The 27604-nt window shown below is 42.3% G+C and overlaps 1 protein-coding gene across 3 annotated transcripts in view; it reads right to left on the bottom strand.

Moving 5' to 3' along the window:
* The window catches only part of XPO6 (exportin 6), a 108221-nt gene that overhangs the window by 31432 nt on the left and 49185 nt on the right, over positions 1-27604 (bottom strand). For 2 of the 3 annotated variants that reach the window (XM_004020858.5, XM_060406222.1), the window contains exons 7-11: positions 18918-19371; positions 15536-15662; positions 10815-10924; positions 1812-1920; positions 270-362 (exon numbers count right to left, since the gene is read on the bottom strand). In XM_004020858.5, coding sequence (XP_004020907.2) covers positions 270-362; positions 1812-1920; positions 10815-10924; positions 15536-15662; positions 18918-19371 — 893 coding nt within the window. The remainder of the gene's footprint in view (positions 1-269; positions 363-1811; positions 1921-10814; positions 10925-15535; positions 15663-18917; positions 19372-27604) is intronic. The other variant, XM_012104315.4, reaches the window with a different exon arrangement.

A 27604-nucleotide genomic window follows, 5' to 3' on the forward strand; every position in this document is an offset into this window, starting at 1 on the left:
GTAAGCCACTGGTGAAAGCATAAAGGCATCAGTAAAATTTATATTACACCCAAGAGTTTAGGAAAGAAAAACAGAGCTTCCAAAAGCTCATTTTAAAATACTGGGAGGAAATGTTAAACACATTAAATTCAAGGGTCAGTTATCATAATTATTATTCTCTGTTTAAAACATATCCATTTTATAAGACTGGTGAGCACAAAAGCCTTACTACTCATGCTATATGCAGGGAAATAGTTAGGCTCTTCACTCCCCTCCAAACGGTGAGTTACCAGTGTTGAGAAGGCGTGTGTGGGAAGGAGCTCCATCACTTTGGCCACTACCTCCAAGCTCTGGCGTAAGTACCGCTGCCACTCTGTCTGCTGCTGCGGGGCAAACACAGAAGGATCAGCTCTTCCCAGAATGGCAAAGGCTCATCAGCTTTCCTGCCAGCCTGCCCTCCACCTCAAGCCCACTCTCCAACATAAGTATGTGGAGAAATAGTAAACCAGGTTATTTGGTACTCTAAAAATGCCAAGCTAAAAAAATTTTTGATCCAATAAATTAATGTCATAAGGACCTGGTTCCTCAAAAAGGAAACGATTCACATAAAATGACCTACTTTTCTCTCTGTCATAGGAATAAGAGATTTTAAAAAGCGACTGGTAAAATAAATGCTCGAGTCCCCTTTCCGTCATCCCAGCTATAGGAATTTGTCATTCATTACCTTCTGAGACAGCCCGTTCCTGAGCTTACATAACCGGCCACACCAGTGCTACACAAAGTATGGTTGATGAACAGGCAGCATCGGCATCTCCGGGGTGGGGGGTTGTCAGAAATGCAAATTCTGGCCATGCTTCCCCCACCCCTCCCCCCACACACTGCCTGAATCAAAGTCTGCTTAACAAGCTGTCTCACAGCGCCTCTTATTCAGGCTAAACTATGAGATGCACTGGCTTACATCAGACAGGTAACAGATGTGAAGCTAAAGTCTACTAAGTGCTGCCAAGCACCTACTACCCACCAGGCACGTGCCACCGTATCCACGTGTGGTGCCCACAGGTAACCGTCAACACAGGTCGGTTTAGAGAGCCTTCCTCTTCTGGGAGACATGGAAATTAAACCTCAGGGAAATTCAGTGACCAGACTGCTACCTTCTTCGTACTCAAGGCTGCACAGTCAAATCTAGGCCATCTGGTTCCAAGCAGAAGGCTGTTTCTAACCCAGATATGGCTACCCTCAAGGTCTTAACCACAGCACAGTGGCTGCTATTCTGAGAGCCATAACAGTGACTTGAAAATGTTTAAATGCATGGTGGTTAAGAAAAAGGAACACTGGAATTGTATCCTTAAGACGTTTTTCTTACCAATGTGAAGCATGTCAGCATCAATAAACTCAAGGTTAACTTTGAGATATCAGTTTATATTAATAACATATAGTCAAAAGAGATGTCCTTTTATTCTAGCCTTATCATTTAAGTATCTCTAACTATCTCTACCAGTATCCAGCTGGCTTATATTTGTTGCCCAGAATGTGGATGCAAGGCAGGGGAAAATAGGTGGGATGCCAAGTTCTTACTAAACCACTTTTCACTGTACATATGGTTGCTTTACTTACATCTCTAGTCCATATAGGTAAATGCCTGTAAAATATTTTTACAGTTCATAAACCCAAATCGACCAGCAGAATACAAATTTCAAATGTGTAACTCAAACCGTAAGACTGCTCTGGCTTAAAGATGGTCTCCAGAGCAAAAAGCTATGGGTTCCAAGTCTCCATTTCCATTCATACCACAGGATGGCAAGGATTAAGGCCAACGAGGCTATGCTGCTTACATCGTCATCTAGAGTCTCATCATCCAACTCCTCCAGCTGGGCCTGGTTGTATCTGAACTGGATGCGATTCAACACCTCCGTCAGCAAGAGGACTAGGGCGTCTTCGTACCTGCGTGGCAGGGAGAAATGCAGCATCAGGTGAGAGCAGGCTCTTAGCCTAGGATTTCAAAAAGGCCCCCTGCATTCTGAAGGGAATGGTGTCTACACTGGATTACCACACACAGGAAGCATCTAAACTAAACTTAGTTTATGGTTTGGCAAATGCTACGTGACAGTGGGACAGGAGCAGGGGTGTGACTTACTCAACGATGTTCCAGAACCTTCTTGTATAATATCCTTTGTCTCTGGTAGCAATTTTTGTCTTAAAAGTCTATTCTGTCTAACTTAGTATAGTCAGTGGGTGAACAATCTACCTACAATGCAGGAGACATAGAACATGGGTTCAGTCCCTGGGCTGGGAAGATCCCCTGGAGGAAGCAATAGCAACCCACTCCAGTATTCTCGCCTGAAAAATCCCATGGACAGAGGAGCCTGGTGGGCTACACCCCAAAGGGTCACAAAGAGCTGGACACGAATAAGTGACTAAGAATACCCCCCTACACAGTGTAGTTACCCTAGCTTTATTTTGGTTATTGTTGGCATGGAATATCTTTTCCTATTTCTTTTACTTTAAACCTATTTGTGCCTTTAAAATTCCAGTCAGTCTCTTGTAAACAACATGAAGTCAGTCCATTCTGCCAATCTTTGCTTTTTAACTAGGGAAGTTAAGCCTTTATATTTAATGTAATTACCAATAAGGAAAGACTGACTTCTGCCATTTTGCTATTTGTTTGCTCTGTGTTTCATCTTTTATTCCTTACTTCTGCTAGGACTGCTTCCTTTTGTGTTAAATAGATAGTTTTGAGTGTACTATTTTAATTCCCTTGCCATTTCTTTTACCATATATTTTAAAGTTTTTTTTTCTCAGTGGTTGCCCTGAGGATTATACGTGCTATATATAAATATCAATTAACTCAATGGTTTAATTTGGGGGGGGGGGGAGGTGGGGGGCTGCACCACATGGCTTGTGGGATCTCAGTTCCCTGAGCAGGAATTAAACTCAGGCCATGGCAGTGAAAGTCCAGAACCCCAGGACCAGACCACCAGGGAACCCAACGATTCAATGCTGTCAACAACTGTGAGAGGTAGGTGGTATTACTGATACTTTTCTGATGAGGAAATTATAGTTAAGAGAAGTTAAATCAACTGCCCAAGGTCACAAAGCTAGCTGGTTTGAACCCAGGGCTCCCTAACTCAACGCCTCATGTTCTCTCTACACATAAACCACCAACAGGCTTTGAGCCTGCTCCACCCATTCCCCAAAAACCTCAATTTTAGTCAACTTTTAACAACACTTAAAGTCGAAAAGAAGACATGGGAAAAGTCTAGGGACACCCTGACCCCTTGATCTGTCTAAAAATAATTTCTCAAAGAAACATTTGGAGCCGGAGGCTTGGATATTTCCCACATGTGATAAGAATCTAACTCAGCACCAAAGTTATATGTAATAGTTGCTACCACAAGGGCCAACAAGCCACTAACTTTCAAGAACAAATCATGTGGCCTAAACGTCTGCCTTAAACATTTCCTGAAATGTTTCTACGAGAAGTTCAGGGCTGGGCCCACACAGAGCAAAGCACCCACCCTGGTGGTCCAGCTCCTAGCACCAGTCCGCTCTCCATATTCTGTGATGCTGGGGCTGAGACTGCACACAACATGCTTCATCTCTGCTTGCTGGACTCGATCAAACACTGGAGGAAAACTGAATGGCAAAGGGACCCCACTCTTCCTGTGGGCTTGCTGTCCTGGCAGTGTCACCCCAACAATGGTCCCCAGGCAGTAACAGCAGCAATAATTGGTTCCAGCTTCCACACTCCCCAAGCCAGCTGAATCACACCCTCTCTGAGGTGCCAACAGGACCCAGGTCACAACCTCTCCTCAAAGGATTAAGTCCCAGCTCCCTGGGGGCCCTCTTCTGAGCTGTGCAACTGGGGGATTCCCTCCCCTCAGAGATCTGACCTCTAGCTGCTTGGAGGCCGTCTCTCGGGCCATTGATAGTCAATGTCCCCGACACCTCTGCGTGGTACCCCAGCCCTAGGGATGAAACTGCTTCCTGTAGCTATTGTCTGTGTTGTCTCAGTGTTCCCTTTTTGCTTTCCACTCCTCTAAAACTTGTTTAAGCAATTTCCTACACTGAATTCTTAAAATAAGTAAGTGTAATTTCTGTTTTCCTGACAAGACTCTAACTTATCAGTCACCTCCTCTTATACCGGGAGTATCAGGACAACAAGACAATCAAAGCCAAAAGGTATCTAATACCAAGACCAAGTACAGTTCATTCAGTCTAAGAGTTACAACCCCTGTACTGAGACTGTAGATATGGTCTGCTACTGCTAAGTCGCTTCAGTCGTGTCCGACTCTGTGTGACCCCAGAGATGGTAGCCCATCAGGCTCCACCGTCCCTGGGATTCTCCAGGCAAGAACACTGGAGTGGGTTGCCATTTCCTTCTCCAATGCATGAAAATGAAAAGTGACAGTGAAGTCGCTCAGTCGTGTCCGACTCTTAGCGACCCCATGGACTGCAGCCTACCAGGCTCCTCCGTCCATGAGATTCTCCAGGCAAGAGGACTGGAGTGTGGTGCCATTGCCTTCTCCGAGATACGGTCTAAAGACTACTTAAAAATCCTCCTGAAATGTCACATTTCAGAGCTCTGTGGGCACAGGAGCTCATTTCTTCATCAGAAACAGAGACACTGTCCCCCCTCAATCCCTCAAAGAGTCCTTCATTATTTGCCAATAACAAGCTAGACAAGATAAGTAATTAAGCATGATGGCCCAGAGGAGAATGTTAGCAGAGAAAAATCACTAATAAAATAGGCAACATCTGTGGGAAAACTTGCAAACAGAATCAAAATCCCACTTCAGTAGACTTTAGAAAAAGGCTAAGTTCAAACACTTGAGCCTAGAGCTTATATTTGTCATTTGCCTACCCAACACCCTTCCTCCCCAGGAAGAGAACACGAGGCCCTGATGCCAAATGAAAGACTACGTTTCCCAGTCTTCCTCTGCAGACAGGAGTGGTCAAGGAAATTTTAAAAGAAGTGATTTGGTGGGGCCGCTGGGAAAGCTGCTTTTGCCCAGCCTCTCCCCTCTACTCCTGCTGCCTGAATCACGGGTGCGACGCCTTAGATTCAGCACCCACCTTTGACCATACAGTGACTGTGGAGATGGAAGTCATGCCTACAGCTGGTAGAACACACATGTACAGGGCTCTAAACTAGCTGACATACAAAAAATGAGACGACACTGAACACCTGTCAAGGGAAAGACAATCAGCAAACTGTCACAGATGACACAGATGCTGGAATCATCGAAGATTTTTAAAGCAAGCTATTATAAGCATCCTTCTTGAGGGTCTTCAGCTGAAGGGTGTTTTGGACTGAACTGTGTCCACTCAAACTTCGTATGCTGAAGCCCCCAACTCTCAGTATGACTGTATTTGGGGACCAGGCCTATGAAAGGCAATAAAAGTTGAGTGAGATCATAAGGGCGGGGCGGGCCGTAATTACATGAAGAGAAAGAGACCTGAGGGAGTGGAGTGTGCTCACGCTCCCTCCTCCCCGTGCAAGCACAGAAGAGGGGCCACATGAGGACATGAAGGGAAGGCAGCATCTGCAAGCCAGGAAGAGAGCCCTCACCAGAAACCAAATCCGCCAGTCCCCTCATCTATGACCTCCATTCTCTAGATGTAAGAGAAAACAAATTTCTATTGTTTAAGCCACCCCAGTCAGTGGTATTTCGTTATGGCAACCCGAGCTGGCTGATCGAGAAGGTAAACAATAATCAGAAAGAAACCTGGGAGCTTCCCTGGTAGTCCAGTGCCTAAGAACCTGCCTTTCCCAGGATACTGCAACTGCTGAGCCCACATGCCACAACTAAGGAAACCCGAACGCTCTGAAGCCTGTGCTCTGGAACAAGAGAAGCCGCACAAGGAGAAGCTCACGCACCACAACTATAGGGCAGCCCCTGCTTGCCGCAACGAGAGAAAAGCCCTCGCGCCAATAGAGACCCAACAAAGGCAAAACTAAATAAATAAATTTTTTTTAAGGTTTTTTTTTTTTTTTTTTCAATCTGCTTGCAAATGCTGAGGACACAGGCTCAATCCCTGGTCCGAGAAGATCCACATGCCGTGGAGCAACTAAGCCTATGCGCCACAACTACTGAGCCCACGAGCCATCACCACTGAACTCTGTGTGCTCCAGCGCCTTTGCTCTGCAACAAGAGAAGCCACTTCAATGAGAAGGCTGCGCACTGCAACGAAGAGCAGCGCCCAATCACCACAACTAGAGAAAGCAACAAAGACCCAGTGCAGCCCCCCAAAATTAATCAGTTAGTTAATTAATTTTAAAACAGAAACATGGAACTTCAGAATGAAGGGAAAGCAAGAGAACTGGCAGATCTCTGGGTAAATACAACTGCTTCTCTGTTGATTCTCTTAAGAACTTTAAAATATGAATGCTGGATGAAAGCAAAAACAGAACACTGTCTGATGGCATTTTCACTGCTCACAGATGGAAAATATATGGCAACCTCAATGCAAGAAGAGACAGCAAAACAGTAGTGAGGCTTCTATATTACACTTGACGTGGTAATACGTCAACTAGAAAAATTAAATATATATGCATTTTAATATACAGAGCAATGACTTTAAAAACTCATAAATATAGTCAAACACTCAGTAGATACACTCAAAGGGAAAACTAAATTTGTGCAAAATTAACAGTTGTCGTTTAGCTGCTCAGTCATGTCCAACTTTTTGCAACCCCATGAACTGTAATCCATCAAGCTCCTCTGTCCATGGGATTTCCCAGGCAAAAATACTGGAGTGGGTTGCCATTTCCTTCTCTAGAAACTAACAAAGAGAGTCTCAAAACAAACAAAGCAAAAACTGATAGAACTGAAAGGAGATGTTGACAAATCCACAACTTTACTTGGGAGAATTCACCCCTCTCTCAGTAACTGGCAGAACAAACCGGATAAAAAGATAACCTGTAGAACTCTCTCAATCAACCTGATCTGGCATACCGGTAACACTGCACCCAGCAACAGCAGAGCACACACTCTCAAGCACAGTGAGTGAGCCCCAAGAAGAGCAGGCCATAAAGCAAGTCCTGACAAACTGAAAAGAACTGGAACCACACAGAATATGTTTGCAGATCATAATAAACTAGAAAACAACAGCAAGAAGACACAGGGAAAATCCTCAGATATTTAGAAATTAAACACCAAAGAGGAATTCTCAAGGGGAATTACAAAATAAATTGAATGAAAAGGAAACCAATACCTATTAGAATTTGATAAAGCTAAAGCAGTGCTCAGAGGGAAACTTAGAGCATTAAATGCTTAAATATACAATGGAAATAAACCTACAGATCGGTGTGCTCAAACCACAAATGTGATTTCAGAAGCACCCCAACTTCTTCTGAGAGTTAAATGAAATGTTATGTTAAGGCAACTACATAGCAGCTGCTTAGTAAATGTGTGATCAATGAAAGAGAACAAATGAATCAATATGCAGGCAATAAATAAACAAACCTACAAGTCAGATAACTACAAGGCACCAAAGCATAATCCTGGGTAGCTTTTGCAACTCAGTGAAATATTCTAAGTGAATATTTCCTATTCACTTGCTCTCTGGGGCAGTCAACAGCATGGATTTCATGTATCAAGAGCTAGAAAGCTACTGGAGCCCTGACATAAACCTAGTTAATACCTTTTACTAACTGTATCAAAATGCTGTGTGTCACAATGGCACTTCCTCTTTACTAAGCAGAAAAACCCACTCACAAGAAAAGGGCAGCAAGTTTTCTCACGCCTGCCCACATTTGTTTACAGTCCAATCTAATGTCACCCAGAATCCCTGGCAGGTCTGTGGCCAGCACCTGCCAGTACTCTCATGACAAAGGGGTTCACAGGACATGACTCAGTAACTTTAGGTTGCTTAACACACTGCAAGTTTCCTCATCCTCCTATAAAAATAAGTTTCTACCCAGGTGTCTCCCTACACACTGACAAGCACAGAGAGAAGGAAGTTAGAGAAAGAGAGACAAAGGATGAGAACTAATACTTATTTTCTGAACATCTACCATCAGCCAAGGTACTTTATACACACTGGTTCATTTAATTTGCTCAAGAACTTGTAAAGTAGGCACAACCATTCCCAAACTACAAAGAGGAAATGGAGACCGAAATTCAGGTCTTCCAACACCACTGATTCAAAATGGCAAACCTGGACAGTGAACCCCACTAGCAATTAGTTCAGTTGGGTGCATTATAGAATATTTATCTGTTAACAATGGGACTCAAGTTCTCCAAGTCCCCGCCAGCTCTGAACAAGAAATTCTTGAGCATCTTCATTGAGCAAGGAACATGTGGAACTCCAATTTCCAAACTCCTAGGACCAAAAATAATTCTATGTACATTTGTACTTCTAAATTTGTAGCCTACAAAGCCTACCACTTTGTTGTGAGGAATGATGCAAAACCTATAAACCACAAGAGACAGGAACTGAATGCTGTCTCTGCAACTTAACCACACCTACGTCTCCCATTTAAGACACCAAGAAAACATCTGACTACTTCCTGCAAGACCAGTTGCTTCTGAAATTCTGGTTCAAGTCACAAAAGCCCCCTGACTTCTTTCAGATATATTTTATCAGTTGAAAAACATTTGACTGCATTGACAAGCTCTTCACTAAAAATCAATGCAGTAATTATCTGTAGCCAGTGCTCTTTATCAGCTGCTTCAATATATTGGGATCTCTAAGATAACCCAGAGCTGTGGTTGCCAAACTTTCAAAACTTTCATTTAAGGTTTTTTGAGTATGTATTTCTATAAATATGCTCTGTGAGAGGTGACAGGAAACACAGAGTTCAACTATTTTCTTTGAGCAGGCAGTAGACGCCATTGTACATCTTTCTTTGTCGTCTACTACCTTTGACCACTAGGGGGTGTCAGACTGACAAGCTGTTCCCCCAGATGATGGTTACCATTAACGGCATAAACCACAGACGAGCTTTGGACGTTTGGGTTGTTAAAGTGTGAAAGTGTTATGTGTGTATTTTTTTAAGTCATGAAAAATCAGAAAGCCTTATTCAGGATAATAATCAAAGGATCAATGAGAAAAATCCCTAGTGTTTAAAGTGGTCAGCCAGGACCGCTGACAGCTATGACGACAGATGCCTGGGCAGGCAGGCAGGCCACCATCTGCAAGTGGGCTGAGGAGTCTCTGCTGTCCAGGGGTACTGTCATTTAACTCCACAGTCACCACCTCAGTCAAACAACAGCAACATCTTCTATGACTTACTATTACTGTGTGGTCATTACTGTGACCATCCATTGAGTGCCTAACATGTGATCAATACTATGCCAGGTATTTTATATACACGATTTCCTTGAATCCTAGCCATTCTACAAGAGAGATATTAGTATCTCATTTTGCAAGAGGAAATGAGATTACCATATGACTTGACCAACAGTAACACTGCTACCATGAAGCAGAAAAGGAATTTAAACTGCACCACTGCTCCTTCTATTGGAGCAGTAATCAGCGCAAGTACTTCTCAGTGGAACAATACCGTATTCTCCCCACCTAAAGCACATTTGTACTGTGCTTTTAAAAGCATTTTCGTGCTGATCATGTCCTCAGCTTATTCTTCCAAAAAGTCTGAGCGATGTGAAAGACCATCTAACCACTTAAATATAGCAAAATCAGGCACAGTCCCAGAAGCAAAGGATGCGACTGCTCAACATACAAGAAAGAGAATCTGGCGGAAGCGCCTTTTCTTTGAACAATCTCATTCAACAACACAATTACTCACAGTTGGCAAGTTCACCAAAAACAGGATCTACTGTTGTGTAAGAAGGTTTCTGATACACAAATATACTACCCAGAACCACTTGTGACCTGACATCTAACAAGCTGGAAGCTATTTTGCAATCATAAAAATAGTTTGGAAAATGAAAGTGCAAATGCTTAAACTTGGAATGCAAATACCGTTTAGAATTTTAAAAACTCTTCAAACCTCAGAGATGGAAAGGGTTTTAAGAGGTTCAGTCCAACTCTCCCCAGATGGGAGTTCTCCTCACCACCTCCATTTGGCACTCTCTAGAAGAGACGTATTTACTATCTCCACCATCCACCACTGATACTATTTACCGAGCATTTGTAATGTGCTGAACACTCTAGATATATTAGCTTCAAATAGTTAGATATATAAGGACCACAGTGTACAGGAAACATACTTTCTGCCTGCAAACAAGAAAAATGGTCTTGAGAAATGTGGGGGAAAAACATTTCCCCATTTTCTGTTTCTAAACTATAACAAGAAGTACAAAACTAATCGTCTCTGGATAGCGGGATTATAGAAAACTTATCTTCTTTATATTTTTCTATCTTTGCTAGTTTTTAAAATAAATACTTTTTTCCCTGACAAGTATTCATTATTTAGGAAATTTTCAAGCACATACAAAAGAAGTGAGGATACAATGAACTCCAAGTTCCTATCAACTGAGTTCAACATCAATTGTCAACACATGGTCAACCCACTTCCCCCACTAGCCCCAGGGAATTATTTTAAAGCAAATCTCAGATGTTATATCATTTCATCCAATAAATACTTCAACTTATATCTCTAAAGTAAGGATCATGGGGGAGAAGGGGCCACAAAAGCATTATCATACCTAAAAATTTAATACATGTTACTTTTTTAATCAGAAAAATGTTTTTTAAAAATGAGGTATCTAAGGGGAAGAGAAGAAGACAATGTTCAATGGCATTACTACCTGAACAGCTTCTGCGACTCCGTTTCACTAAAGCAGTCTGACTGCATGGCGGACTCTTTAGGCCACAAGAGAAACTGACCAAAATGTCTATTTCTAGTTATTAATGTTTCTGTGGTTTACCTGTTGAGAACTGCTTCCTTGTCTCCCAGACGGCTTTTAATTTTACTTGTCAGATAGTCCAAAAAGAGTGTCCAGATATCCAAACAAGAGAAGTAACCTTCATGAGTAGGCTATGGTGCAAAAGAAATCCAGACAATGAAATTACTTAATGGAACTACTCCTTAGAAACACACCCACCAGTGTTTACTTCCACCAGAACGCTACAACCATAAGCCTAGGTTCCCTCGACTTCTTAGTAATAACCACAATTGGTGTCTTTTATTTGGTCTTCACGATTGGGCCCTGCTGAACTAACAAGACAAGGTTACCATGGAACATATTATTAAGGAGATATTATGCAGAACAAACCAATTTACAAAATAAGCCGAGAGAACACCTATGTTGAACTCTGAGACTGCGATGTGGAGAGTTCTCACTGATCCTCCGATTCAAATCTGCTTCAGAGAAAAAGAAATTGAGATCCAGAGATACGTTCAATGTCAGGGATAGGAGCAGGTCTCTTTACTCCCCCAGCCAATGCTCTTTCCACTATGTACTATTATAAAACCAAAACTAAGTTTCAGCGGCTTCTAAGTGACAAGTTTATACATCTGAACATTAGGAAAGAAACACCTGCAGTCTTCCTACACGACAAAGTGAGCGCATTAAGTCTGACCCGCAGGCTCCGGCTCATCTGCAAAGTAGATGTGTCAAACAGGCTGACAGCAACCTCTGGCCTGAGTTTTAAAAAGGACAAAGTGAGAAGAGAGCAAGTCTTTGTAGGGTCGTAGCAACTGGACCACTGCACTTTCTCAGGAGTTCTGTAAAATCCAGGCACTCTTTTCTCCAGTATCCAGTCCTCCTCATACACATTAGGTTTCATTTGTGGCACCCCCGCCCCACAAGCCCTTATGTATCCCCTCAAATTCTTGCTACCTACAAGAATTCCTTGGTTTTACTTGTGACTGCTCCATTCAACTACATCATTGGTAGCAGGATTAGATATGGCAAGAAATACTAACACTATCTTCTCAGATCAGCTTCCTTCCATTTCTGATCCAAGAAAATCCAGAAGTTTACATGGGCAGGTATGGAATTTGCCTAAGAGGTAACTTACAACGACGGTGGCGGTGTACAGTGAGAGTTCTAAACCCAGGCTGAGTCTAAGACAGAAAAGCTATAAACTTAAAAAATGTGGCAGTGACTTCCCTAGTGGTCAGTGGTTAAGAACCCGCCTTCTAATGCAGGGGACTTGGATTTGATCCCTGCTCAGGAAACTGAGATCCCAGATACTGTGAGGCAACTAAGCCCGGGGGCTCTGGAGCCCACGCTACACAACTAGGGATGCCTATGTGCCACAGCGGAGCGCCCGCGTGCCACACCCAAGACGCAACACAGCCAAATATGTCAACTTTTATTTTTCAAAGCGGCAGACTCCACTAATAATCCACAGGGCAGCCCTGGAACTAGACTGCTAACAGCTCCATCAGGACCACCGGCAGGGCCATCTTCAGAGCACAAAATGAATTAGAAAAATAAGCAGGAAAAAAACCACAGTAAGCCATGTGGGAATAATACGGGTGGCCTGGGGACAGGCACCGTACCGGCAGCCAGGAGATGTAGCCTTGTCCTGGCTGCAGTGTGCTGTGCTTCCTGTCAGGAGCTTGCCTAGTCGCCTTTCCTTGATTTGAAAAGCAATACCTACCAGCTCCCTCACCAAAAAACATAACTGATCAGATGCATGTGGCTTTTGAGAAAAGCCAAGAGCTAATGGCTAAGTCAAAGTGCTTCAGGATTACACATGTCTTTCTCATGCCTTTGAATTGAGGATTTACTATGTGTCTTGAGGCTGGAAGAAAGTTGGGCAGATACATCCTCTTCAGGACCTGAAACACCACGGTTCACATCCACATCTACAGGCCCCACTGTGAGGCCTCCTGTGCTGCCCACAATCTGGCCTTTGATGACTGCTCTGGGCACAGAAGGCTAAGGTCATAAAGCTGGATGGGTTGACCGCACTTTTGGTGTCAACTCTGCAGAGCCCTCACAGACTCCTTTCTAAAATGTATCTATACTCAGATTTACTCATCAGATTCCAAAGCCAGTTAGTCAATAAAGACTAACTGGCAAGCGCCTTTAGAAACTAATGATACCACTACTTCTTTCTCCAGGGGATTTGTTTCCTTTTGCATTTGGTCTATCTGACCTTCACAATAGTCCTGGAAAACGGAGAGAAATTTTTCTTCTTTCCATTTTACAGACTAAAGAAACCAAGGCTCAGAAGTAAAGTCACCTGCTAAGGTGACAAGATAAGGAACAAAAAGAGAACTAGAGGACTTTCCTGGTGGTTCGATGTTTGAGAATCCACCAGCCAATGCAGGGGGCACAGGTTCCATCCCTGGTCCAGGAAGACTCCACATGCCATGGGGCAACTGAGCCCATGAGCCACAATTACTAAGCCCACATGCTCTAGAGCCCGTGCTGTGCAACGAGAAGCCCCTGCACCGCCGCTAGAGAGTAGCCCTCACTCACTACAAGCGGAGAAAGCCCTCGTGTGGCAAGGAAGACCCTGCTCAGTCAAAAATTAGGGGAAAAAAAAAAAAAAAAGATGCCCCCCTGCAGTCTAAATCCCTAGAAATTTAAAAGACTTGTCCAAGGACAGAGGCCTGTTAGAAATAACCAGAGCTCAAACACCCAAAGAAGTAGTCATTAGACATGCATACTTAAAACATTTTTTTAAGCTTTCTTCTATAACATGCATCTTTAAAAGATCCCATTTTACATAGAGAGCAAAGTTATATAACATTTCATTCTGTTTTCCCAAATAAACCCCTTCTTTCTGCCCCCAGCACGGGTTCCTTCTCTCTCACATCTACTGCACTTATTCTAAAGTATCAAGCAAAGCCTTCCTTTTTTCCTAATTCTCTTTCCAGTTTCTCCAGATCGATGTCAAAACTCTCCCATTTCTGATATTTCTCTCCTGCATCCTCACCCTCCTATATCGCATCACCTCTCTGTCCCATGTTAGCCCTGGTGAGCTTAGCTGGCTTCCTCCTCGCTCTGAGCTCACTGGCCCCTCTATCAGACATCTCATCAATTCTTCAACCTCCTCCTCCTCCACCCAGGCCCTTCCAAACCCCCTATTACATTCACACACCCCTCCCAGCCTCCACCCTTGCCTCTCCTCTAGCCTCATGAAGTTACATGTTTCAAACTACCAAAATGACTATTTGTAAAATCAGCTGCCCTCCCTGACCTAGCAGTTCCATTCCTAGTACACACCAACAGAAGGAGCTACGCATGTCACCAAAGGCAGGCACGAGAGCGTCTGCTGCATGGTACAGGCCACCAGAAACTGGAAGTAGCCCAAATCAGCAGGGGCGCGGATTTTCTAATGACTTCCTATAAATCAGTGAGAACAAAATCCTGCCACACACAACACAGATGAAGTTCGTAAACATAATGTTGAATGAAAAAAGTCAAACAAATCTACATTGTATGCTTCCATTTAGAGGAGTTCTAAAACAGGCACAACTAATCTGAGCTGCTGACGTCAGAACTGGGGAGGATTTGGGAAGGACAGGAGGGGATTTCTGAGGATTCTGGTAACGTTCTATTTCTTGACTTGGGTGGTGGTTACCTGGGAAATCTTTGTTCATTTTGGGAAACCTCATGAAGCTGTACACGCATGATTTACATACTTCTTTAGGTGTGTAACCCAAAAACAAAAAGCTATGGAGGGGAGCAGGGCAGTCTGCACCTTGAGGTTTGCGGAACCTCAATTCCCCTGACCAGAGATTGAACCCAGGCCATGGCAGTGAAAGCCCAGAATCCTAACCACCAAGGAACTCCCCAAAAAGCTTATTTTAAAGAGGACACGCAACAAGGACCTACTGTGTAGCACAGAGAACTCTGCTCAACGTTACATGACAGCCTGGATAGGAGGGCAGTTTGGGGGAGAATGGATACGTGTGTATGTATCACTGAGTCTCTATCGTGTCCACCTGAAACTATTACAACATTGTTAATCATCTATACCCCAAAACAAAATAAAGTTTAAAAAAATAAAGACAATTATATAAAAGGGGGAAAAAAAGACATGCAAATGAGCACAAGTGAAAGGGCATGACTGAAAGATCCACAATGGCACTGTGATGATGGCTGCCCAAGTCTGTATGTCTACCGAACACCACTGAATTGTACAATTACAATGGTGAATTTCTTAGCAAGTAAATTCTATCTCAATAAAGTTGCTAAAATACATACAGAAACAAAAATACTGGGTTACCAGAATGTAAATTCTAATGAAAAGAAAGGACTTGGCTTAAGAGGAAATACAATAGGAGCTCAAAAAACAACTGCTGAATGGGGGGAACAACTGGACCACCAAAACTGAACTCTTGAGAGCTGTACTATCTACCATCTCCTTGTGGGAAGGCTTAGTGACAGCTACAGACTACAGCTAAAGGCCCTATGGATTCAAATTCTGGCTACACTGCTTACCAACTCTTAAGACCCTCAGCAAGTTACACTTTGTGCCTCAGTTTCTTTATCTGTAAAATGGGGATGATAATAATACCTACCTCATAGGGTTGTTATGAAGGATAAAGGTGTTCATCTTCATATAGTAAGCGCTATGTAAATGTTCACAAAATAAAATAGAAAAGTTCTTTCTCCCCAAAATAACAAAGTGGGCTTCTTGGGTGGGAAAGGGATGGATATGGGTCATTCCAGTGTTTTACCTGATGAAATGTGTATTTGAACAAAAGTGTCAAAAACTCCACCACAGGGAACTGGGAGTAGGACTCGATTCTCCTTAGGTGAACGCTCACAAAGAGCCGCAGAAAGTCAGTAAACTTCTCGATGTAGCTAGAGAAGACAAGAAGACAAAAGGCAACAGTGAGAAACTCAGTTACCTCCTTAGAGGATAATTCAATTCAATCCAAATTTCTTTCAGTACAGAACTATACAGATTTATAACATATTTTCAGTTAAAAATATAAAGGCCTGCAACAATTACCTACAGCTCAGGCAACCCTTCATTCCATTACCACCTGAAACACAGCAGAAAAGCAACTTTAATCCTCAGATACCATCTACTAAGGCACCTTATAAGCTAGCATCCTCACATTTGCTAACTCAGTGACCCAATTAAAGGGAAAGGAAATGGTACTAAAAAGGTCGATGGGCGGATCGGCTGTCATTTCAATGTGGCACGTCTGGAGGGCTGGTTTTCTTTGCTAAGAGGCCAAAATATTACAACAAATGTGCTAAAAACCCCAAAATAAAACAAGGCTATACAAAAGGCGTGGCATCCAGGTAAGATCTATTCAAGCTTGCAACCCAATGTTCGTGTTTTTCCCCACCCTCTAGCTCTGGTGCTAATTAAACATAGCACATCCCAATCCATTCTAAAAAATTTCAGAAGTAAGGGAGGAGGGCTGTTCGAGCTGGACAAGACTCAGGGACAATTTAGCGATGCTTCATTTTACAGATGAGGCCCAGAGGAGACAAAGTGACTGGCCCAAGGTCACTCAGCCAGCTCATGGAAGAATGGGACCACCATCCACTCCCAATCCAGTGCTCTTTCTTTTCACATCACAGGGAGTTCCCAATTCATTTGTATTCAAAAATCATTTCACAGAGGAGTGTGGGTCACAGCTGTAAGGATAAGAGATGTCTGTTATTAAACACACAGCACATCATCACTCTCACATTTCAGAAACTGTCATTATAAGCCCCTCAATACCAAAAGGTGATTAGAAAATGAGATGGGTGTACCTCCATAAATCACATTTGAGACTGATTAAAAAAAGGTAAACCTGGTCTTAGCCAAAAATTATATGTTGGCTAAAAGCAGTTCTGACAGTCCTAACTGCAAAAAGCTGGCCTTTTTGTTTAAAGCAAAGATATACGAGATAATAAAGGGGAAGAAGACTAGTCCTGAGAAGAGCAAAACTGGCCCATCAATAAACGTCCCAAATTGCTCCTGGGACCTAGCACCTGAGGGTGACCAATCGGTCTGTGTGGCTGCCACACACAGGTAAGTTTATCTGAAGCTTTAAAAAAAAATTACTTTGTTTGATAAGGATCATGGGGCCAAACACTTAAAAACAGTAAGGCACCAATCAACTGTACTTAGAGATGGGAAAGTACAAAAGAACTCCTCTCTGAAGCCTTCAATCACTAAGACTCAAGAGCAGGAACTCTTCATTCCTTGCTCTGCTTATTACATTTTGACGTGGTTATTCAAAGCTGTCAACCATTTTGCTGCTCTTTAGGAAGCCGTACTCAATTCCCTACCACCCATAAAAGAATAAGGAAAAGTCGTAGGTCATGTAACACACAATCTCAATTTTATTTTCATCTCCAACTCAATTTTTAAAAAGAACACAGGCAAGACTGTTTGGCAGCTAACACTCAGATTTTATTTCACCTCATTTTCTTTCCCTTGTCCACCTTCTGGTACAGGTGCTAATGAGCAGTAGAAAGTTAGAAAAAAAAAGCAGGAGAAGAGAGGCAAGAAACCTGGGGTTAAGTAGCTCCTAAACAACTGAGAAAGGACTTAGCTGTTTAGAATTAGGGGGAAGGGACCCAAGAGCCAGGAAGCAAGCACACAGTATTGTTCATGTCACCTTTCTGCTTCCAGGCACCTCTCAGCTTTCACAGGGCAAGAGGAAGCATAGGATTAAAATATAAAACCAAGAGCACAAAAGTTACATGTGACAAAATCAGTATACATCATCCATGACGACATTTTTATACCACCCAAATGTAAGCCATAACAGACATTAGACTACAAGTAAAAGTCAAAACAACTGATATCTATTTGATGCTTAGTGTAAGCTGCTAGGTTAACTGTTGGGTTTTTTAAACCATACGAAGATACAGCCTTACTTAACCAAAGCTACAAAGGATATAAACATATACAGTTGTGTGTTTGAAAGCTGATACCTTTGAATTCAGATAGAAAGCCATTATCAAATAATGCAAAATAAACCCACATATTACCATATCAGATTATGAGTTCCTTTGTGAATATACAAAGAAAATTTCACAGAAAGCTTGTTCACAATGAACCAAACCAAAATAATCTTACATACCAATTTTTTTCAACTTTAGAAAAACTTGTCAAACTCGCTAAATTTAAAAAAGACTAGAACTGTCTTGACTTTAGGCACCTGACTTTATATCCCACTGCTTACTCTAAGGAAAAGGAAACGGCTTAATTCTGTATAGAACAACAAAAACAAACCAAGGAAAATTGATTGAAATACTAATGACTTTTTCTCCCAGGCAATCTAGAAATATTTACTAATTCAATACAATTTATCTGCTTGAAACTTTCTGAACGGTCAACATAATGTTCTTGATATATAAGCTTCCAATCTTCCCCTGTTTTTACACAGCAGTAGCATCACATTAATGAACACTGTAAGATTCATAAATGACATCATCTCTAAGGGAAATAAACAATGAGACTGTGCCTCAGCTCACTGCGGAGTCATCTGAGTCCTTAACAAAGACAGGCGAAGTGACTTTAGGCTGCTTTCAAGAGGACAGTAACCAAGAAACACAGATGTCTGCCCACATGAACATCTCCCCTCTCTTCTGAGGAAACCTTGCCAGCAGCATAAAACTTACAATAGTGACAACATTCCTATACACTGCACGACGTTCATTTGGGAAAAGTCAAACAGTGAGAACCAACAAGCAACACCAAGCGAGGAAAGGCGAGTGTAACTCCTGTACCTCCACGGGCCTCCTCTCCTGTGCTTGGCTCTGCCTGAGCAGCGGTCCCCGCTCCTGCACCACCTCAGACCTGCAGGCAAAGAGTGAGGAAGAGGGCGGACGAGGGAGAAAGGGAGGACAGGAGATGGACGGGCAAAGAAGACAACCAACCTGTACAATGTACAATCGCTTTTCCTCCTCAACTTATTTCCCTTAACCACCCGAGCCCTCCTGGCTAAGCTCAGACTTACTGGCACATACCTACCTCTCCGCTCCTCACCAGGAGCCCCAGGTTCTGAAACCAAAGAGGATTACGGACACTAGGCAGCGCAACGTGATCAACGGTCAAGGCCCGTTCTGGGGCACAGCCGAAGCCACACCTGTTTTCATTACCTCTCATCGAGTTCTTCTAGCCTGCTCTTCACTGTGTGGGCATTGTTATCCTTGGTGATTTTCTGCAGGAGGTAGAAAGTCTGCTGGAACATACGCAGTAAGTACTCCTCGAATTCCATAGGCACACAGTTCTTGGACATGAGTTCATTGATGCAGGACATGGCCAGGACCCCCAACCGGCCTCGCTCTTGACCCAACACACAGTTCTGGCTGCTGCCGTTAACTGATGCCATCTTTCTGGCCCGGATGTCACAGCCAAAGCGCGCAAAGTGGAAGATGGTGGTAAGGAGGGACGGGGTGATGCTGGCAGACAGAGGAATCCAACTGAAGAGATGGGCCAGGCACTCCAACGCCAGGGAACAGATATACTCACTCTCCGCATCAAGAATGGGGATTGGCTGATTCAACAGTTTGGCTGAACTAGGACTCTGCAACAGGTTACTCAGTAAGTCACCTGAAATACAAAAGACTTTAAGATACACGCCATCAAATCTCTTACAGACCAACTTAAGAAAGAATTCTCCTTAAAAAACAAAAAAAAACAAAGCATTAGTGCAAAGCAGAAGTTCTCAAAGTTTGGTCCGGGGACCCCTAACAGTCCCCAGGAACTCCCTTTGGAGGTTCACAAATTCACAATATTTTTTTTTTAATGCTATTTTCCCCTCTCATTTTTATTATCTCTCAAGTGTAAAACAGAGCTCTCCAGAGGCTACGTTCCACAAGCAAGAAAAAGCAAAAGCTATCTATCATTAAGCTACATGTTAGAGATTTACAAACTATAAAATAACTCCACTCTAAGTAAAAATTTCTGATTGCTTTGGAAAGTTATTTTTTCATTAAGATATATTATTTGTTTATATGTACTGAGTTCAGTACAGTTACTTTTAAAAGAATTAATATGTAAATCAACTATATTCCAATAAAAAAAGAATGCAGGGGACATGGGTTCAAGCCCTGGTCAGGAAACTAAAATACCCCATGCCTCGGGGCAACTAAGGCTACATAACCACAAACAAAGAACCCGAGGGCCACAGCTGCTGAGCCCGTGAACTCTAGAGCTCATGCTCCACAACCAGAGAAGCCCTCGTGCCACAACAAAAAACGCTCATGCACGGCAACCAGAGACTCTATTCCCTCTCACTGCAACCAGAGAAAGCCTGTGGCCACAATGGAGAGCTGTCATAAAATCTTATACTGTTCTGAAATGTGCACAAATATAACAGTAGTACTACTACAACAATACACTATAAAACCAAGATGAATTATATGAGGAGAAATAAAATGACACCTCCCAAAAAAGGATATTTCTAAATTTTCTCAGTTTTGATATCAACAGATAAAACTCATAAAGCTCTTTGAGGACCTCAATAATCCTTAAGAGTACCAAAGCTGAGGGTGGGTCAAACAGGCTGAGAGCATTAAAAAGGTACAAACTTCCAGCTATAAGATAAATAAGCCCTGGGGAGGGGATGTGATGTACAATATAGTTTACAATACAGCATTTGAATGCTGCTGAGAGTATAAAACAAGTTTTCACCCCAAGAAAAGTATTTGTAACTATGTGTGGTAATGGGTGTTAATAAATTTACTGTTGATAGGTCAGAATGTGGTGATCATTCTGCAAAATATACATAAACTATAATGTTATGCACCAGAAACTAACACTAACAGTGTTACATGTCAGTTATATTAAATATCTCAATTTAAAAAGAGAGAGAATAAACAGGCCCGAGGACCAAAATGTGAAACTACTGGGCTAGTCAAGGTGAGGTCTGTGGACCTGCATCAACATAACCTGGGAGCTGGTCAGAGATACCAATGTTCAGGTGCCACTCACTCCCACTGAACCAGAAGCTAGGAGGGTCAGGAAGCTGCGCCTGTAGCTGCGCCTGCGCTCTCCAGGTGATTCTTATGCTTGCTCATTAGTTTTAAAGAGCCCTGAACTAAACACCAAAGGAAATCACACAAAATGAAACTGGGGGTGGGGAGATGGCTATAAAACGATTTTAGAAAAGACGAAAAAAAAAGACATTCAGTAACTATAACAAGAAGTCTTTCTGAAATAAAGATGAGACTATAAAATAAAAGGGCTTATTCTGCCCCAAGAAAAAAAATAAGGAGTAATCAATACAAAAACTTTAGGAATAAGGAAGGAATGAAGGCAGCAAAAGCACCTACACAAAGAAGAAAACCCTGAAGTCCAACTGCACCGTAACATTCAAAGCCGAAAACCAGTGGTGCACTGTCGCAAGTTCTGGGGCAAAGAATGACTCAAGCCCAAAGGTCTCTTTGAGTATAAAGAAAGGTGACATTTTTTCAAACACGCAAAAATTCAAATAATATATTGCCCACAAATTCTTAGGGAGAATAATGAACAAGAAACCATGTACATAAAGAGATAAATAAAAATGAAGAATTACGGAATGGAGAAGCTGTGGCAAAGGGACTACTGCAAGTACTGAATTAAATATAGAATCAAGACCAAACAAACGGAAGAATAATAGAAGGCCGTGCTAGCTAACTTTCTCATCTTCCACAAGCATTAAGTCTCAAAATATATGGACTAAAATTAAAACATGTAGTCAGAAATTTGTTTTCATAATCTTTCTTTTCTTATCTTTGGAGATATCTGTTACAAACTAATATTCCTTGTGGAAAAAGTATCTCACAGTCAGCAATTACTTCCATTTAGTACTTTCTGTTAAATTCAAGTAAAACTAAAATTTAATAGTCTTTATAAAAAAATAAAAATAGGACTTCCCTGGTGATCCAGTGGTTGAGTATCCACCCGCCAATGCAAGGAACAAGGGTTCGCTCCCTGGTCCAGGAAGATCCCACATGCTGCAGAGTAACTAAGCCCGTGAGCCGCAACTAGTGAAGCTTGTGTGCCCTGGAGCCTATGCTCCGCAACAAGGAAGCCACGAGAATGAGAAGCCCGAGCACCACAACGAGATGAAGTTGGAGCTTAACAATGAAGACCCAGCAGCCAAAAAATAAAAAATAAACAGCTTTTCTTTAAAAAATAAATATACGTGTTATGATGCTATTTTGTCCTTTTATTCAGCTTACTCTACCTTTACATCTGCGTAGAAAGAAAGGTCTGAAATGATGCTATTTCTGGAAGGTGGAATACTAGATAAATTTTTACATTTTAAATATTTTTTTACCTTAGCAGCAGTTTTCATATCTTGGGGTCTTAGAAATCTTTACACTCTTAAAAATCATTGAAGACACCAAAAACATGTTTATATTGGTTATTTCTATTGATATTTGTCATTAGAAATTAAAACTGGAAATTGTTCAAATATTTAATTCATTTAATAATAATTAAGCCTATTTACCTGTTATCATAAATAACATTTATAAATGAAAAAGATACTTTGCCCTACAAAACGTTAATGTGAAGAATAGCACTGCTTTTACATTTTTGGAACTCTCTTTACTGTGTGGCTTAAAAGAAAATGAGGCGCTTCCCTGGTGACTCAGATAAGTAAAGAGTCTGCCTGCAATAAAGGAGATAAGAGTTTGAGCCTGGGTCGGGAAGATCCCCTGGAGAAGGGAATGGCTACCCATTCCAGTATTCTTGACTGGAGAATTCCATGGACAGACAAACCTGGCAGGCTACAGTCCATGGGTCGCAAAGAGTCAGATACAACTGAGTGACTAACACACTTTTGAAAGAAGACAGATTTTCTCATCTGCTTCTGTAGTCCATCTGTTGTTTTACTGACATGAAGAGAACCCAGCTTTACAGATAATAAAACTGAAAGAGAGTATTTTAGTGGCCTTTTCAGATAATGGCAGCTATTCTAATAACAAAATTTGAAAAGTACCAATTTCTTAAAGGTTACCTGCAATGTAGGATCTGAATGCACTTGTTTTTCAGTACACTCCTGAGAGTGAGAATAAAAATGACAAACCATGTCTTAGCAATTTTTATGAACACATGGTTGACCTCTGGGACCTGAAAGGGTATGGGGGTGACCTCCGGGGGTCCCCAGACCTACTGAGACCTGCCACCTTATATTAATGTTGGATTAATATGAACAAAGTAGTTAACCTTTCTCAGCCTCAATCTCCTCAGCCATTAAAATGAGGCTTTTGTGATTTATTAATAAGGACTTTAATTTCCATTGTTAAAACCAGATTAAACAGTTGTCCCCTGGCATCTATCCTGAAAGGTGTTTGCTGGTTTCTGTTCTGAAAGAGCTACATCTGATACCAGATGAGACTCATCATAATCTCAGCTACCCAAGCTGATAATCAGAAAACCTGGCTTCAGAGAATAATGCAGAAGGATATTCAAGAAGACTCTGCAAACATTTCAGTTTGTTACTGGATTAATTATTTTGATTGCTGTGGCAGCTATCCACCTAAGTCACACAACCTATTCTCTATCAATGACTATTTCTGGTATTGCTTCTTTCATCATGGAACATGGAACATGGATCATGGAACAGCCCTTTATAAAAGATGCCAAAGTCAGAGGAAATCACCATTACCCAACTCTTAAAATTATCAGAGCATTTATCAACCAGGATCAAACTGAGGCTTTCGCAATGGAGGAACCAATCAACACCACCTCAGTATGATCTTAATTACACCCAGACATCTTTGGGACCCTGGGCCTTTTTTAAAGCCTCTTGAACCTTATGGAAAAGAAAGAAATCCTGGCTTTCAAAACAAAAAAGGCAGCCCTTTTCTTCAGTTCAGAATTTTTCCACAGTGGGATTTCCAGGGGGATTTAGAATATCTAAAACACAGATAAACTAGGCATTTCCCCCATGTTCCTCAGCTAGTCAGAGGCAGAGTTGAAACTAAAACCAGGGTCTAGCTAAAACTAAGGCTTTGGGTCTTAGTATACACAAAGCCTATGCTCCTTACCAGAAGCCAGGTCAGGAAAGATTATGTAGCCAGGAAGAATGAACAGTCAGAAAACTAATGTTCAAATATAGAAAAGTACCAAAGATCTAAAGTCATATGTAGAATAGTGTGTGTCCACCATGACCAAAACTATAGAAAAGATACCGGCACAAGGACGAAGACTGAACAGGATTATGCAAAGGTAAATAAAATACAACCTACTAATAATGATACAGGGTGATCTCTGATTCTCCCCTCTCAAAACAAGTACCTTTTAATGTTTCTCGATAAAAATATTTTACTCAACTCTCAATCTTCAGGGGAATTTTAGTAAATCAAAGAAGAGTTTTTAACAAAACTGTTACTTGAATCCCAGTGTAGGAGTCCCCACAGAACAGATACCCTGCTTCATGCCGCAGTATTTCCAAAGCAAAGCTAAGAGCTTTAACAAGCTGCTGCTGCTGCTGCTGCTGCTAAGTCACTTCAGTCGTGTCCGACTCTGTGTGACCCCATAGACGGCAGCCCACCAGGCTCCCCTGTCCCTGGGATTCTCCAGGCAAGAACACTGGAGTGGGTTGCCATTTCCTTCTCCAATGCATGAAAGTGAAAAGTGAAAGTGAAGTCGCTTAGTCGTGTCTGACTCTTTGCGACCCCATGGACTGCAGCCTACCAGGCTCCTCCGTCCATAGGATTTTCCAGGCAAGAGTACTGGAGTGGAATGACGACCCTGTATGCAAGACAGCAAAAAGACACAGATGTGTATAACGGACTTTTGGACTCAGAGGGAGAGGGAGAGGGAGAGGGAGAGGGTGGGATGATTTGGGAGAATGGCATTGTAACATGTATACTATCATGTAAGAATCGAATCGCCAGTCTATGTCCGACGCAGGATACAGCATGCTTGGGGCTGGTGCACGGTGATGACCCAGAGAGGTGTTATGGGGAGGGAGGTGGGAGGGGGGTTCATGTTTGGGAACGCATGTACACCCATGGTGGATTCATGTCAATGTATGGCAAAACCAATACAGTATTGTAAAAGTAAAATAAAGTAAAAATAAAAATTAAAAAAAAATTTTTTTAATTAAAAAAAAAAAGAGTACTGGAGTGGGGTGCCATTGCCTTCTCCTTTAACAAGCTACCTCCTTGATTATACAAAAACATGTCAGTGACCTCATCATCCCCGAAATGGGCCAGGCACCAGCAGCAACAGGCACTCAGGCCCAAAGTAGTATGTGAGCTACTCTGGGGCATTTACTAATTTGGGAGTACCTCAGACATGGTTGGAACACTCGTAAATGGGCTTTTATGAAAAGATCTCCTCAGCATCTTCATTTTCTTCCCTACTGAAATTCCACATTTTCTATTCCGTTCTACCTTTACTAGGTGTTTCTCAGCCTCAGCACTACTCACATCTGAGGTTGACTAATTCTTTGTTGTTCTATGTACTGTAGGATATTTACCAGCATCCCTGGCCTCCACTCACCAGATCCCAGTAATGCTCTTTTTCTTTAAAAACAAAAAACAAAAAAAATTTCTCCACAATGCCAAATATCCCCTGCAGGGCAAAACCACCCCAATTGAGAACCTCTGACCTAACTGTAGCCTCAGTCCAGTAAAATGGGGAGGAACTCTTTTCAAGAAACCCTTGGGAGGAGGAAACAAGATCTTAAGAGTTGTGATAACAAGTCCCATTTTTTCTACAGGTGAGAAGATATGTAAGTGCATGAACCTGTGCAACTTGTAAAGAGTTTGGGGAAAAAAAAACAGGAAGGTGTAAACTGCTCGCAATCAGTTCAGGCTCTCTAACACATTTACCTAAAACCTTTCCATCAACAGTCTATGTCCAAGTCTATATTTAAAACTGGGCTTCCCAGGTGGCTCCAGCGGTAAAGAACACGTCTGCCAATGCGGAAGACAAAAGAGGCCTGGCTTCAATCCCTGGGTCAGGAAGATCCCCTGGAGGAGGGCACAGCAACCCACTCCAGTATTCTTGCCTGGAGAATCCCCATAGGCAGAGGAGCCTGGCGGGCTACAGTCCATAGGGTTGCACAGAGTCGGACATGACTGAAGCAACTTAGTCACAACTGAACACACGTATTTAAAACTAAACACCATGTGGGCAAGGACAACATGGACTCCTAATTTTTACTACAGAACAATCAAAGCTAGTTCAAAACTACAGTATTTATGTAATTCCATTTCGGCCACTTCCTCCCCACCCCCAAGACAAGGGGGACAAGAGGAGAGTACCTAAGGGAGAGGGCTGAGGCTGCACGAGTGCAGAAGGAAGCTGACCCGCAGCACGCAGATGGGACACACCCACCTCCCCTCCCTCACTCCCCAGAGCACAGGCGCTCTTCTACGAGGACATCCGAGGGCAGAGAAGGTAAACTGAGTAGGCGTCAGAGCCAGGACTCCACCGGGGAATGAGGCGGCGGGCAGAAGTGCTGAGAGTGACTGAGACAGCAAACTCAGGAGACGGCACACCTCAACTTGGAATGATGGTTCACGTCACTGCAACCCTCCACTGGTGATGTGACCTCTGGCAAGTTACCCCCCACCACCACCATGAACCCCAGCTTCCTTTTTAGTAAATGAGATATAAAACCACCATTGACTTCACAGGATTATGGCCTGGTGAAGTGAGCTTAGGAGATGAGTCAACAATTTGGGGGAACTACTCTGAGAAATTAACTACATATACTCATCAACACTTTTTCTACCTCCAGACTGTTAAGAGTAGTTGTTGCAGGGACTAGTCCCTGGGTTTTACTCTTTCAAAATGATCAGACAGAAAATGATATTACAAGAAAGTATGTGAAAAAAGAGACCAAAAGCTCACAGGGCCAAGTCTGACGGGCAGCTGGGCAGGGCAGTGAGAGTCTGGCAGGGACTGCACACCGTGTGTGCTTAGGGATTATCTGGTCTACTCACTGGGCCTCACAGTTTCGCAGAAGGAATTTCCTCCATAAAACTGAACTGATAGTCAAGAGAGCTAAAGAATTTTCTAAAAGTTTTACCACTTAACTGGGTCTTAAGGGCACAAAGGCAGTTGAGCAAAACAGAAGTTGATTAAATCATCAGTATTGCCCAAACAGTGAAGCAAGACCTGATGACTTCACCTGCAACTGTCACAAAGAGAAAAAGAGTTAACAAGTGAACATGTAATTGTTTTTTTTTTTCCCTTGAAGAGGAAGTGTGCCAGCTTAAAAGTTTACTTAACTCCTTGGTCCATCCTCCCACTAGTCTCAATTATTTTGCTTTGTCTCAAATACTAAAATTCAAAACTTCAAAAATTGTAGTAGTGCCTAAGAGGCAACTCTCAAAAAGTATGCATCATATTTTAAGGTTTTATTTATATGGAAATGTTAACTGAGTTCTTATTTTATTTCACCTAACCTCATAAACAAAACCTAGGTGAAGGTCAAGTCACTCAGTTGTGTCCGACTCTTTGCAACCCCCATGGACGGTAACCTACTAGGCTTCTCCATCCATGGGATTCTCCAAGCAAGAATACTGGAGTGGATTGCCATTTCCTTCTCCAGGGAATCTTCCCAACCCAGGGATCAAACCCAGGTCTCCCGCATTGGAGGCAGATGCTTTAACCTCTGAGCCACCAGGGAAGCCTGAACAAAACCTAGGCAAGCATTTATTGTTTGTATTATCTAATATCACCCAACCTGACCTCCAGGAAATAAGTCTATCAAAGTATAAACTGAGTTAGCTCAGAGTATGTACCTGAAAGAAGTCAACTAAAACTCACAGCTTTTGGTACTGGAAAACAACAAGTTTTACTAAACTGCTGCTGTTCTCTTAATCATGAC

Source organism: Ovis aries, chromosome 24 (assembly GCF_016772045.2).
Source record: "Ovis aries strain OAR_USU_Benz2616 breed Rambouillet chromosome 24, ARS-UI_Ramb_v3.0, whole genome shotgun sequence".
Lineage (NCBI taxonomy): Eukaryota > Metazoa > Chordata > Mammalia > Artiodactyla > Bovidae > Ovis > Ovis aries.